General features: G+C 43.9%; 1 protein-coding gene across 2 annotated transcripts in view; it reads left to right on the top strand.

Annotated features, from left to right (window-relative positions):
- Window positions 1-13,614, top strand: part of disc1 (DISC1 scaffold protein) — a 97,072-nt gene that overhangs the window by 20,861 nt on the left and 62,597 nt on the right. For both annotated transcript variants that reach the window (XM_090211967.1, XM_036956448.2), the window contains exons 3-7: window positions 155-224; window positions 9,770-9,920; window positions 11,582-11,678; window positions 12,120-12,352; window positions 12,842-12,896. In XM_090211967.1, coding sequence (XP_090068093.1) covers window positions 155-224; window positions 9,770-9,920; window positions 11,582-11,678; window positions 12,120-12,352; window positions 12,842-12,896 — 606 coding nt within the window. The remainder of the gene's footprint in view (window positions 1-154; window positions 225-9,769; window positions 9,921-11,581; window positions 11,679-12,119; window positions 12,353-12,841; window positions 12,897-13,614) is intronic.

Here is a 13,614-nt window from a genome sequence, read left to right on the forward strand (position 1 = left end):
GTCATTTAGAAGAGCTACATTCTGCTGTAATAGTTACATTCTGTACTCAGTAATGTAAAGCAACACATTGACCTGGTATTAGTCGTATTTCTGTCTGTGGCAGATGTTTCACAGTGCTTGACTACTGAACTACTGTATTCTGTTCCTGTCTCAGATTGAGTCCATGATGGGGAAGCTGCAGAGACTAAAGCAGAAGGCTATCCTGGAGGATGAGTATGACTCAGGTGAGGGAACATTCAAAGAAAGACTTTGTGTGACACTAAGACATCTGCTCATTTTATGTTGTCTCAGGGCCAGCGTTATAGGTGGCCTTAGAGGGCCTGGCCCGCCCTACCATACCTCTTTACCCATCTGGTGCTGTCTGGACAGGGAAACAGCATCACTCTGTCTCAGTATGTGTAGACCATGTATCTGATGCTGTCTGGACAGGGAAACAGCATCTCTCTGTCTCAGTATGTGTAGACCATGTATCTGATGCTGTCTGGACAGGGAAACAGCATCTCTCTGTCTCAGTATGTGTAGACCATGTATCTGATGCTGTCTGGACAGGGAAACAGCATCTCTCTGTCTCAGTATGTGTAGACCATGTATCTGATGCTGTCTGGACAGGGAAACAGCACCTCTCTGTCTCAGTTTCGCTCACTAGGATGTTTTCTCCGGGGACAACCAGCTTGACTCTGTATTATGTAGCGAAATTTGAAATGGTGTTTTTTACATTGGATAAAAGTATAGACTCAGAGCTAGAAAAATTGTATATCAAACACTACAGTTGAGGAACAATGGGAACGTAATTCTGCTTTAAAGTTGATAAATTTGTTACCCAACTTTTGAGAAAATTACCCTTTAATGTTTTGGTACTTACTGGAGAGCTCTTCTTTGTCTACACCCATTCAACATCATTCACAACCTCTTAAGCTTTAGCCCCACCCATCTCTTTAAGGATTCACATGTGAGGCCATGTGCTAAACAGAGTGAGTACGGTAGTGTAATAAACAACCAAAGATTTCAATACTAAAAGCTGGTTTATACAATGTCTGTATACACTTGTCGCAGTGACATCATGAAATTCTATTTTCGTCCAACATCAAACTTGTCCTTGTCGTTATGAAAAAGTACATACAAAAAAACGACAGGCTGCATGACATCAGCAGCCTGGTGGTCCAAAATAGCATAACTGGTATATTTTAACACCAATAAACCCATCTGTTTAAAAATGAATTCAGTATATGTCAATCTAGCAAACTAGGCTACTAAAAGCAACTTTCTAAACAATGTTTGGGGTCGTTTCTAGCTTGTTGTTATTTAGTTAGCTAACGTTAAGTTAGCTGGCTAGCTTGTTCAAATAATGACCACATCATATAGCTAACATTGTCTTAACTTTAGCTAAGTTGTATTCATTTTTTACAGGAAAAAATCTCACAACAAGATCATTATTTGCAAGTTAATGGCAAGACAATTACATAAAATTGCTTACGGTTGTGAGTGTGACTAAATAAAAGCAGGGCATTCTACCTGAGAAATTCTGAACTTGGACACTGTCTTGTTGGCCTAATGTTACATCCTAATTTGACTTTGGTGCAGGTCATGTTGTTCTTCACATTACCGTCACATTATGCTCCACTACAGCCCCGTCGATGAGAATCACGGATGCCATGATTTCCCTTAGTTTGAAGATGTGATCCAGAGACAGTTGTTTTATACAACAGCCTTCTGTGTGTAGTCTTTTCGACTCTGTCCGCATATTTGCAATCAAAAGCCAGAATCTCCTTAGCTATCATACTCTCCTTCCACAGGACATTCCACTGATTTCAAAACTCGGTCCTCCAGAAAGTGAAGGGCGTTAGCAACACTTTGTCAATTCTTCTTTAATAAAAACAGTGTTAGAAAAGATCACCTACACATACTGAGCTGCTCATGTTATAGACAGAAGCCTGCAACATGGCAGACTAATCTGTACAGGATAGGTTCCTGCCTTTTTCCATGGCTGAACCAATTTGTAATTTAACAATTGTATTCATATTTACAAATGGCATACAAGTTTGTTATTAAGTTGCATAAGGCATTTCTGCCCAAAAAACACATTTTGATAAAAAGAATTATGTTTATGTACAAATGCCTCTCCTGTGAAGTAGTGACGTGCGCTTAGAGTCACAAATAATGTTAGTAAGGTCCAGAACATTGCATCACTGCTAGCTACACAGCAATACTTTCATTCTTACCTCTCTTTATGGGATGTCATATTTAGAACAAAGTTGAGGCTGTTGTAATTGCATCATTTTGGACATGTATTACAAATTGCAGCCCTTTTCCCCCAACCACCACATGATGTCATGATGATGACAGACTGAATTGACTAATTAATGTCAGATAAACTATGTCAAATCAGATTGGTCACATACACATGGTTAGCAGATGCTAACATGAGTGTAGCGAAGTGCTTGAGCTTCTGGTTCTGACCATGCAGTAATATCTAACACGTAATCTAACAATTTCACAAGAACTACCTAATACACAAATCTAAAGGGGTAAATGAGTATATGTGCATGAACAATGGCCAGGCAGTGTAGGCAAGGTGCAGTAGATGGTATACAATAGAGTATATACCAATAGTGGCTTGCTAAAGTATTCACCCCCTTGGCATTTTTCCTATTTTGTTGCCTTGCAACCTGGAATTAAAATGGATTTTTGGGTGGTTTGTATCATTTGATTTACACAACATGCCTACCACTTTGAAGATGCAACATATTTTTTATTGTGAAACAAACAAGAAATAAGACAAAAAAACAGAACTTGAGTGTGCATAACTATTCACCCCCCCAAAGTCAATACTTTGTAGAGCCACCTTTTGTTGCAATTACAGCTGCAAGGTTCTTAGGGTGTGTCTCTATAAGCTTGGCACATCTAGCCACTGGGATTTTTGCCCATTTTTCAAGGAAAAACTGCTCCAGCTCCTTCATGTTGGATGGGTTCCGCTGGTGTACAAAAATATTTAAGTCATATCACAGATTCTCAATTGGATTGAGGTCTGGGCTTTGACTAGGCCATTCCAATACATTTAAATGTTCCCCTTAAACCACTCAAATGTTACTTTAGCAGTATGCTTAGGGTCATTGTCCTGCTGGAAGGTGAACCTCCGTCTCAGTGTCAAATCTCTAGAAGACTGAAGCAGATCTCCCTCAACAATTTGCCTGTATTTAGCGCCATCCATCATTCCTTAAATTCTGACCAGTTTCCCAGTCCCTGTCAATGAAAAAAAAACACAGCATGATGCTGCCACCACCCTGCTTCACTGTGGGGATGGTGTTCTTGGGGTGATGGGAGGTGTTGGGTTTGCACCAGACATAGCGTTTTTTCCTTGATGGCCAAAAAACTACATTTTAGTCTTATCTGACCAGAGTCAGATGTTTGGGGAGTCTCCCACATGCCTTTTGGTGAACACCAAACATGTTTGCTTATTTCTTTCTTTAAGCAATAGCTTTTTTTGGCCACTCTTCCATGAAGCCCAGCTCTGTGGAGTGTATGGCTTAAAGTGGTCCTATGGACAGATACTCCAATCTCCGCTGTGGAGCTTTGCAGCTCCTTCAGGGTCATCTTTGGTCTCTTTGTTGTCTCTGATTAATGCCCTCCTTGCCTGGTCCGTGAGTTTTGGTGGGTGGCCCCCTCTTGGCAGGTTTGTAGTGCCATATTCTTTCCATTTTTTAATAATGGATTTTTAATAATGGATTTAATGGTGCTCCATGGGATGTTCAAAGTTCCATATATTTTTTTATAACCAATCCCTGATCTGAACTTCTCCACAACTTTGTCCCTGACATGTTTAGAGAACTCCTTGGTCTTCATGGTGCCGCTTGCTTGGTGGTGCCCCTTGCTTAGTGGTGTTGGAGGCTCTGGGGCCTTTCAGAACAGATGTATATGTACTGAGATCATGTGACAGATCATGTGACACTTAGATTGTACACAGGTGGACTTTATTTAACAAATTATGTGACTTCTGAAGGTAATTGGTTGCACCAGATCTTATGTAGGGGCTTCATAACAAAGGGGTGAATGTATATGCACGTACCACTTTTCCGTCTTTTATATTTTAGAATTTCACTTCACCAATTTGTAATATTTTGTGTTAGTCCATTACATGAAATCCAAATAAAAATCTATTTTAATTCCAGGTTGTAAGGCAACAAAATAGGAAAAACGCCAATACTTTCGCAAGCCATTGTATGATATGAGTAATGTAAGACGTGTAAACATTATTAAAGTGACATTAGTTAAAGTGACTAGTGATCCATTAGTTAAAGTGACTAGTGATCCATTAGTTAAAGTGACTAGTGATCCATTAGTTAAAGTGACCTAGTGATCCATTAGTTAAAGTGACCTAGTGATCCATTAGTTAATGTGACTAGTGATCCATTAGTTAATGTGGCCAGTGATCCATTAGTTAAAGTGACTAGTGATCCATTAGTTAAAGTGACTAGTGATCCATTAGTTAACGTGACTAGTGATCCATTAGTTAACGTGACTAGTGATCCATTAGTTAACGTGACTAGTGATCCATTAGTTAAAGTGACTAGTGATCCATTAGTTAAAGTGACTAGTGATCCATTAGTTAAAGTGACTAGTGATCCATTAGTTAAAGTGACTAGTGATCCATTAGTTAAAGTGACCTAGTGATCCATTAGTTAAAGTGACTAGTGATCCATTAGTTAAAGTGACTAGTGATCCATTAGTTAAAGTGACTAGTGATCCATTAGTTAAAGTGACTAGTGATCCAATTATTAAAGTGGCCAGTGATTGGGTCTCAATGTAGGCAGCAGCAGTTAGTGATGTCTGTTTAGCAGTCTGACGGCCTTGAGATAGAAGCTGTTTTTCAGTCTCTCGGTCCCAGCTTTGATGCACTGACGAGATGGTCTCCACTCTTAACAATAGTAGTTGTTGTTCCAAAGGTGAGAAGGCAGGCGGTCTGCTTATCATGTTGCTCATCGCTGTACTCCCGCAGGGACAGATTTTGACAGGAGTGGACCCTCTCGTGTCTTTCTCTCTGCTAGCGTTGACAGATACAGTTTGAGTGACATCGAGAATGTTTTTTTTTTTTCCAACTCCCGCCCACTGGATGAGATCTGTGGAGGTCGGTTGGCAAATAACAGAAGGTGCTGTGAGAGGACAGGAGGCGACAAGATGAGAGGAGGGTGATGCCTTTTGGGAGGGGGAAATCTTAACAAGTCTCTCGAGTCATACAGCTCAAGTCCAAGACTGGGTCAAGTGTCTATCTTTCTGTCAAGTCTCAAGTCGCAAAATGTGCGACTGGAGTAGTACTCGAGTCCACCTCTCTGAATACTGTAGTATTTAACCATAGTATATTGTAATATTTAACCATAGTATACTGTAGTATTCAACCATAGTATACTGTAGTATTTAACCATAGTATACTGTAGTATTTAACCATAGAATACTATAGTATTTAACCATAGAATACTGTAGTATTTAACCATAGAATACTGTAGTATTTAACCATAGTATACTGTTGTATTTATTCATGTTGGCTGATTTAATGCAACTCTTGTCTGACTTTAGGCTATATAGAGATAATTTTGGTAATGTAGTGTCTGTGGACAGCTGCTAGTTGAACATCTCATTCCAAAATCATGGCTATTAATATAGAGTTGTTCCCCCCTTTGCTGTTATAACATCCTCCACTCTTCTGGGAAGTCATTAATATGGAGTTGGACCCCCCTTTGCTGTAATAGCAGCCTCCACTCTTCTGGGAAGGCTTTCCACTAGATGTTGGAACATTGCTGTTATAACAGCCTCCACTCTTCTGGGAAGGCTTTCCACTAGATGTTGGAACATTGCTGCTATAACAGCCTCCACTCTTCTGGGAAGGCTTTCCACTAGATGATGGAACATTGCTCCATTCAGCTACAAGACCATTGGTGAGGTCGGGCACTGATGTTGGGCGATTAGGCCTGGCTCGCAGTCGCCATTCCAATTCATCCCAAAGGTGTTTGATGGGGTTGAGGTCAGGGCTCTATGCAGGCCAGTCAAGTTCTTCCACACCAATCTCAACAATCCATTTCCGTATGGACCTTGCTTTGTGCAAGGGGGCATTGTCATGCTGAAACAAGAAAGGGCCTTCACCAAATGCTTGCCACAAAGTTGGAAGCATTGAATGTCCTTGTATGCTGTAGCATTAAGATTTCCTATCACTGGAACTTAGGGGCCCGAACCATGAAAAACAGCCCCAGACCATTATCCTCCTCCACCACCAAACTTTACAGTTGCCACTATGCATTGGGGCAGGTAGCATTCTCCTGGGATCCGCCAAACGCAGATTTGTCCGTCGGACTGCCAGATGGTGAAGCGTGATTCATCACTCCAGAGAACGCGTTTCCACTGCTCCAGAGTCCAATGGCGGCAAACTACACACCACTCCAGCCAACGCTTGTCATTGCGCATGGTGATGTGTGTGGCTGTTCGGCCATGGAAACCCATTTCGTGAAGGATCCGACGAACAGTTCTTATGCTGATGTTGCTTCTAGAGGAAGTTTGGACGTGAGTATTGCAACTGAGGCCAGGCTATTTTTATGTGCTATGTATATCAGCACTCTGCGTTCCCGTTCTGTTAGCTTGTTAGGCCTACCACTTTAAGTAGTTGTTGCTGAGTAGTTTTTGCTGAGTACTTGTTGCTTCTAGATGTTTCCACTTCACAATAACAGCACTTACAGTTGACCGGGCAGCTCTAGCAGGGCAGAAATTTGACAAACTGACTTGTTGGAAAGGTGGCATCCTACGTTGAAAGTCACTGAGCTCTTCAGTAACTCCATTCTACTGCCAATGTTTGTCTATGGAGATTGCATGGCTGTGTGCTCGATTTTATACACCTGTCAGCAATGGGTGTGGCTGAAATAGCCTATTCTACCAATTTGAAGGGGTGTCCATATACTTTTGTGTATATATAGTGTGTCTCTCCTCCTGGATGTTGATGTTGTCTCAGACTAATTCTGTACCCTGACCTGTTTCCATGCCAGGGCTGTGTGACCAACTAGTGCTGTTCTAATCTCCAGTTATTTATGTTCACTGTTCTGTGAATACTTTGTGGGTCAGTAAGGGCTGTTCTGTGAATGCTTTATGTGGGTCAGTAAGGGCTGTTCTGTGAATGCAGCAGTAGTAGTAGTAGTAGTAGTAGAGGAGAGTCCAGCAGTAGTAGTAGTAGTAGTAGTAGAGGCCAGCAGTAGTAGTAGTATAGGAGAGGCCAGCAGTAGTAGTAGTATAGGAGAGTCCAGCAGTAGTAGTAGTAGAGGAGAGGCCAGCAGTAGTAGTAGAGGAGAGGCCAGCAGTAGTAGTAGTAGAGGAGAGGCCAGCAGTAGTAGTAGAGGAGTGGCCAGTAGCAATAGTAGTAGTAGTAGAGACCAGTAGTAGTAGAGGCCAGTAGCAGTAGTAGTAGAGACCAGTAGCAGTAGTAGTAGAGAGCCAGTAGCAGTAGTAGTAGAGGAGAGACCAGCAGTAGTAGTAGTAAAAGAGAGTCCAGCAGTAGTAGTAGTAGTAGTAGAGGAGAGGCCAGCAGTAGTAGTAGTAGTAGTAGAGGAGAGGCCAGTAGTAGTAGTAGTAGTAGTAGTAGAGGAGAGGCCAGTAGTAGTAGTAGTAGTAGAGGAGAGGCCAGTAGTAGTAGTAGTAGTAGTAGAGGAGAGGCCAGTAGTAGTAGTAGTAGTAGAGGAGAGGCCAGCAGTAGTAGTAGAGGAGAGGCCAGCAGTAGTAGTAGTAGAGGAGAGGCCAGCAGTAGTAGTAGAGGAGTGGCCAGTAGCAGTAGTAGTAGTAGAGACCAGTAGTGGTAGAGACCAGTAGCAGTAGTAGTAGAGACCAGTAGCAGTAGTAGTAGAGAGCCAGTAGCAGTAGTAGTAGAGGAGAGACCAGCAGTAGTAGTAGTAAAAGAGAGGCCAGTAGTAGTAGTAGTAGTAGTAGTAGAGGAGAGTCCAGCAGTAGTAGTAGTAGTAATAGTAGTAGTAGTAGTAGAGGAGAGGCCAGTAGTAGTAGTAGTAGTAGAAGTAGTAGTAGAGGAGAGGCCAGTAGTAGTAGTAGTAGTAGAGGAGAGGCCAGTAGTAGTAGTAGTAGTAGTAGAGGAGAGGCCAGTAGTAGTAGTAGTAGTAGAGGAGAGGCCAGTAGTAGTAGTAGTAGAGGAGAGGCCAGTAGTAGTAGTAGTAGAGGAGAGGCCAGCAGTAGTAGTAGTAGTAGTAGAGGCCAGCAGTAGTAGTAGTAGTAGTAGAGGTTAGTAGTAGTAGTAGTAGTAGAGGAGAGGCCAGCAGTAGTAGTAGTAGTAGTAGTAGTAGTAGTAGTAGTAGTAGAGGAGAGGCCAGCAGTAGTAGTAGAGGAGAGGTTAGTAGTAGAGGAGAGGCCAGCAGTAGTAGTAGAGGAGAGGTTAGTAGTAGAGGAGAGGCCAGCAGTAGTAGTAGTAGAGGAGAGGCCAGCAGTAGTAGTAGTAGAGGAGAGGTTAGTAGTACTAGTAGTAGAGGAGAGGCAGGCAGTAGTAGTAGTAGAGGAGAGGCCAGTAGTAGTAGTAGAGGAGAGGCCAGTAGTAGTAGTAGTAGTAGTAGAGGAGAGGCCAGTAGTAGTAGTAGTAGAGGAGAGGCCAGCAGTAGTAGTAGCAGTAGTAGTAGAGGAGAGGCCAGCAGTAGTAGTCGAGGAGAGGCCAGTTGTAGTAGTAGTAGTAGTAGTAGTAGTAGTAGTAGAGGCCAGCAGTAGTAGTAGTAGAGGAGAGGCCAGCAGTAGTAGTAGTAATAGAGAAGAGGCCAGCAGTAGTAGTAGTAGTAGTAGTAGTAGTAGTAGTAGTAGTAGTAGTAGTAGGAGAGGCCAGCAGTAGTAGCAGTAGAGGAGAGGCCAGCAGTAGTAGTTGAGGAGAGGCCAGCAGTAGTAGTAGTAGTAGAGGAGAGGCCAGCAGTAGTAGTAGTAGAGGAGAGGCCAGCAGTAGTAGTAGTAGAGGAGAGGCCAGCAGTAGTAGTAGAGGAGAGGCCAGTAGTAGTAGTAGAGGAGAGGCCAGTAGTAGTAGTAGTAGAGGAGAGTCCAGTAGTAGTAGTAGTAGTAGAGGAGAGGCCAGCAGTAGTAGTAGTAGTAGTAGTAGAGGAGAGGCCAGCAGTAGTAGTCGAGGAGAGGCCAGCAGTAGTAGTAGAGGAGTGGCCAGTAGCAGTAGTAGAGGAGTGGCCAGTAGCAGTAGTAGTAGTAGAGGCCAGTAGCAGTAGTAGTAGAGAGCCAGTAGCAGTAGTAGTAGAGGCCACCCGAGCAGTAGTAGTAGAGGAGAGTCCAGCAGTAGTAGTAGTAGTAGAGGAGAGGCCAGTAGTAGTAGTAGTAGAGGAGAGGCCAGTAGTAGTAGTAGAGGAGAGGCCAGCAGTAGTAGTAGTAGTAGTAGTAGAGGAGAGGCCAGCAGTAGTAGTAGTAGTAGAGGAGAGGCCAGCAGTAGTAGTAGTAGTAGTAGTAGAGGAGAGGCCAGCAGTAGTAGTAGTAGTAGAGGCCAGCAGTAGTAGTAGTAGTAGTAGTAGTAGTAGTAGTAGTAGTAGTAGTAGTAGAGGAGAGCCCAGCAGTAGTAGCAGTAGTAGAGGAGAGGCCAGCAGTAGTAGCAGTAATAGAGGAGAGGCCAGCAGCAGTAGTAGAGGAGAGGCCAGCAGCAGTAGTAGAGGAGAGGCCAGCAGCAGTAGTAGAGGAGTGGCCAGCAGCAGTAGTAGAGGAGAGGCCTGCAGCAATGGATTGTTTCTGGTCTATGACCCAGATATGTGTGCTGTTGTTTCAGCTGAGCGCTTTGGTAAGAAGCTGGAGGAGCTGTGTAGAGAGAGGAGCTCACTGAGGCTGGGTCTCCCCTCCAGACAGCCCAGTGTGGCTCTGTTCCTCCAGAGACTCAGAGAGGCAGTACACAGCGCCCTCGCCAGGATGGAGGACCATAGGTTAGTACCATTACTACAACACATCTCAACACATCACACTACAACACATCACACTACAACACCCCACAACAACTACACCACCCCACACCACAACAACACCCCACACCACCACAACACAACACACCACAACACCCAACAACACATAACAACACCCCAACACCCCACACCACAACACCCCACACCACCCACACCACCCCCAAAACACCCCACACCACACCACCCCACCCCACAACACACTACAACACACAGGATGCTAGTTTAACTGGGTAACACAGACCCACATGATGCTAGTTTAACTGAATAGCACAGATCCACAGGATGCTAGTTTAACTGGGTAACACAGACCCACAGGAAGCTAGTTTAACTGAATAACACAGACCCACAGGAAGCTAGTTTAACTGAATAACACAGACCCACAGGAAGCTAGTTTAACTGAATAACACAGACCCACAGGAAGCTAGTTTAACTGGGTAACACAGACCCACAGGATGCTAGTTTAACTGGGTAACACAGACCCACAGGATGCTAGTTTAACTGAATAACACAGACCCACAGGATGCTAGTTTAACTGGGTAACAGAACAGAGCTACCAGGATGCTAGTTTAACTGGGTAACAGAACAGACCCACAGGATGCTAGTTTAACTGGGTAACAGAACAGAGCTACCAGGATGCTAGTTTAACTAGGTAACAGAACAGAGCTACCAGGATGCTAGTTTAACTAGGTAACAGAACAGCGCTACCAGGATGCTAGTTTAACTAGGTAACAGAACAGAGCTACCAGGATGCTAGTTTAACTGAATAACACAGACCCACAGGAAGCTAGTTTAACTGGGTAACAGAACAGAGCTACCAGGATGCTAGTTTAACTGGGTAACAGAACAGACCCACAGGATGCTAGTTTAACTAGGTAACAGAACAGAGCTACCAGGATGCTAGTTTAACTAGGTAACAGAACAGAGCTACCAGGATGCTAGTTTAACTGGGTAACAGAACAGACCCACAGGATGCTAGTTTAACTGGGTAACAGAACAGACCCACAGGATGCTAGTTTAACTGGGTAACAGAACAGACCCACAGGATGCTAGTTTAACTGGGTAACAGAACAGAGCTACCAGGATGCTTGTTTAACTGGGTAACAGAACAGAGCTACCAGGATGCTTGTTTAACTAGGTAACAGAACAGAGCTACCAGGATGCTAGTTTAACTGGGTAACAGAACAGACCCACAGGATGCTAGTTTAACTGGGTAACAGAACAGAGCTACCAGGATGCTAGTTTCACTGGGTAACAGAACAAAGCTACCAGGATGCTAGTTTAACTGGGTAACAGAACAGAGCTACCAGGATGCTTGTTTAACTGGGTAACAGAACAGAGCTACCAGGATGCTTGTTTAACTAGGTAACAGAACAGAGCTACCAGGATGCTAGTTTAACTGGGTAACAGAACAGATCCACAGGATGCTAGTTTAACTGGGTAACAGAACAGAGCTACCAGGATGCTAGTTTAACTAGGTAACAGAACCGACCCATAGGATGCTAGTTTAACTGGGTAACAGAACAGAGCTACCAGGATGCTAGTTTAACTAGGTAACAGAACAGACCCACAGGATGCTAGTTTAACTGTTAATGTCTGTTATTCTTTCTGCTTTTGACCTGTTAAAGGGAAGAGGTGGAGAGTGATGGAGGGGAAGTGGCTGAAGCCGTCCAGGGTCCACTGCAAAGGAGAGAGTGTTTGCTGCAGGAGAAACGCATAGTGGAGGTGAGTAGATTTCATTAGGTAGCGATTACTGAAAATAACAAGGCATTTTGGACACCTTTGGCCTGCTTGAATTAAATCACATCGATTTGTGCAATTCCCCCAAGTGTACACTCAACAATTCTACAGTTTAGAGCGTTGTAGAATGAAGTAGTTAGATATGCCTGCAGCAGAAATACTACAGGAAATACCCAGTTGTGTACATTAAGAAATGTCCCATGCCCTGTAAATGGATCCTGTCATACATACACTGGTTGAATGAAGAATGTCCCATGCCCTGTAAAATGTTGAATTGAGTGTGAATCCAAGTGCTGATCTAAGATCAGGTCCCCTGTCTGTATAATCCTATTTATTATTATCTAGAAGTCAGAACTGATCCTAGATCAGCACTCCTACTCTGAGACTACTCTTTATGAATGCTCTCTGCCCTCGGGCCTGCCCCAGGCGGAGATGGCAGAGCTGCAGTGGAGGCTTGGAGAGCTGCAGTCTCGGAGTTGCAGCCTGGAACAGCAGATCCAGCAGGAAGAGGAGGAGCTACAGACTGAGGAGGTTGAAGGACCCGCCCTGCGCAGCTGTAGCCACACACAGCTCAGAGACATGGGCAATGCCCTCAATGACCTGGTAACATCACAGAGCAGGACCAGGATTTGTGTCTCTCCCCCTGAAGCCATACTCAGGTCAGTACTAATCCTAACTTCTCCAGGATCACTGTCTCTCCACACGTGGGGTTCCCTGAGAAAATCTGTACTAATCTTATCAAACCAAGTTAGGAATTTAAAAAAAAGATATGTTTCAATATGAACATCTTCAAAGGATCTATCTGTCCATAACATTCCTCCCGTCTTCATCTTCCCTTGTAGGAACACTGAGTCTGTCCATAACATTCCTCCAGTCTTCCTCTTCCCTTGTAGGAACACTGAGTCTGTCCATAACATTCCTCCTGTCTTCCTCTTTCCTTGTAGGAACAATGAGTCTGTCCATAACATTCCTCCTGTCTTCCTCTTCCCTTGTAGGAACACTGAGTCTGTCCATAACATTCCTCCAGTCTTCCTCTTCCCTTGTAGGAACACTGAGTCTGTCCATAACATTCCTCCAGTCTTCATCTTCCCTTGTAGGAACACTGAGTCTGTCCATAACATTCCTCCTGTCTTCCTCTTCCCTTGCAGACTCCAGGATCAGGAGCAATCACTGAGTCTGTCCATTAAAGATGCTACGGCTAAAGTAAGGTTATTTTTATATTGACATTTTAGACATTCAGCAAACACTCTTATACAGAGTGACACAGTTTCAGTTGCAGTCCCCACGACCCCTACTTTGTGGCATGGCAACTCAACCATTCCTCCCAGAGTAAAGCACAGCAGAGTAAAGCACAGCAGAGCAGAGTAAAGCAGAGCAGAGTAAAGCAGAGCAGAGTAAAGCAGAGCAGGGTAAAGCAGAGCAGAGTAAAGCAGAGCAGAGTAAAGCAGAGCAGAGTAAAGCACAGCACAGCAGAGTAAAGCAAAGGACAGCAGAGTAAAGCAGAGCAGAGTAAAGCAGAGCAGAGTAAAGCAGAGCAGAGTAAAGCAGAGCAGAGTAAAGCAGAGCAGGGTAAAGCAGAGCAGGGTAAAGCAGAGCAGAGTAAAGCACAGCACAGCAGAGCAGAGTAAAGCACAAGACAACCAGAGTAAAGCACAAGACAACCAGAGTAAAGCACAACCAGAGTAAAGTAGAGCACAGAGTAAAGCACAGCAGAGTAAAGCACCGCAGAGTAAAGCACAAGACAACCAGAGTAAAGCACAGCAGAGTAGAGTAAAGCACAGCAGAGTAGAGTAGAGCACAGTAGAGTAGAGCACAGCAGAGTAGAGCACAGCAGAGTAGAGCACAGCAGAGTAGAGCACAGCAGAGTAGAGCACAGCAGAGTAGAGTAGAGCACAGCAGAGTAGAGTAGAGCACAGCAGAG

Source organism: Oncorhynchus mykiss, chromosome 20 (assembly GCF_057628025.1).
Source record: "Oncorhynchus mykiss isolate SJ-2025 chromosome 20, ASM5762802v1, whole genome shotgun sequence".
In the NCBI taxonomy this organism is placed as follows: domain Eukaryota; kingdom Metazoa; phylum Chordata; class Actinopteri; order Salmoniformes; family Salmonidae; genus Oncorhynchus; species Oncorhynchus mykiss.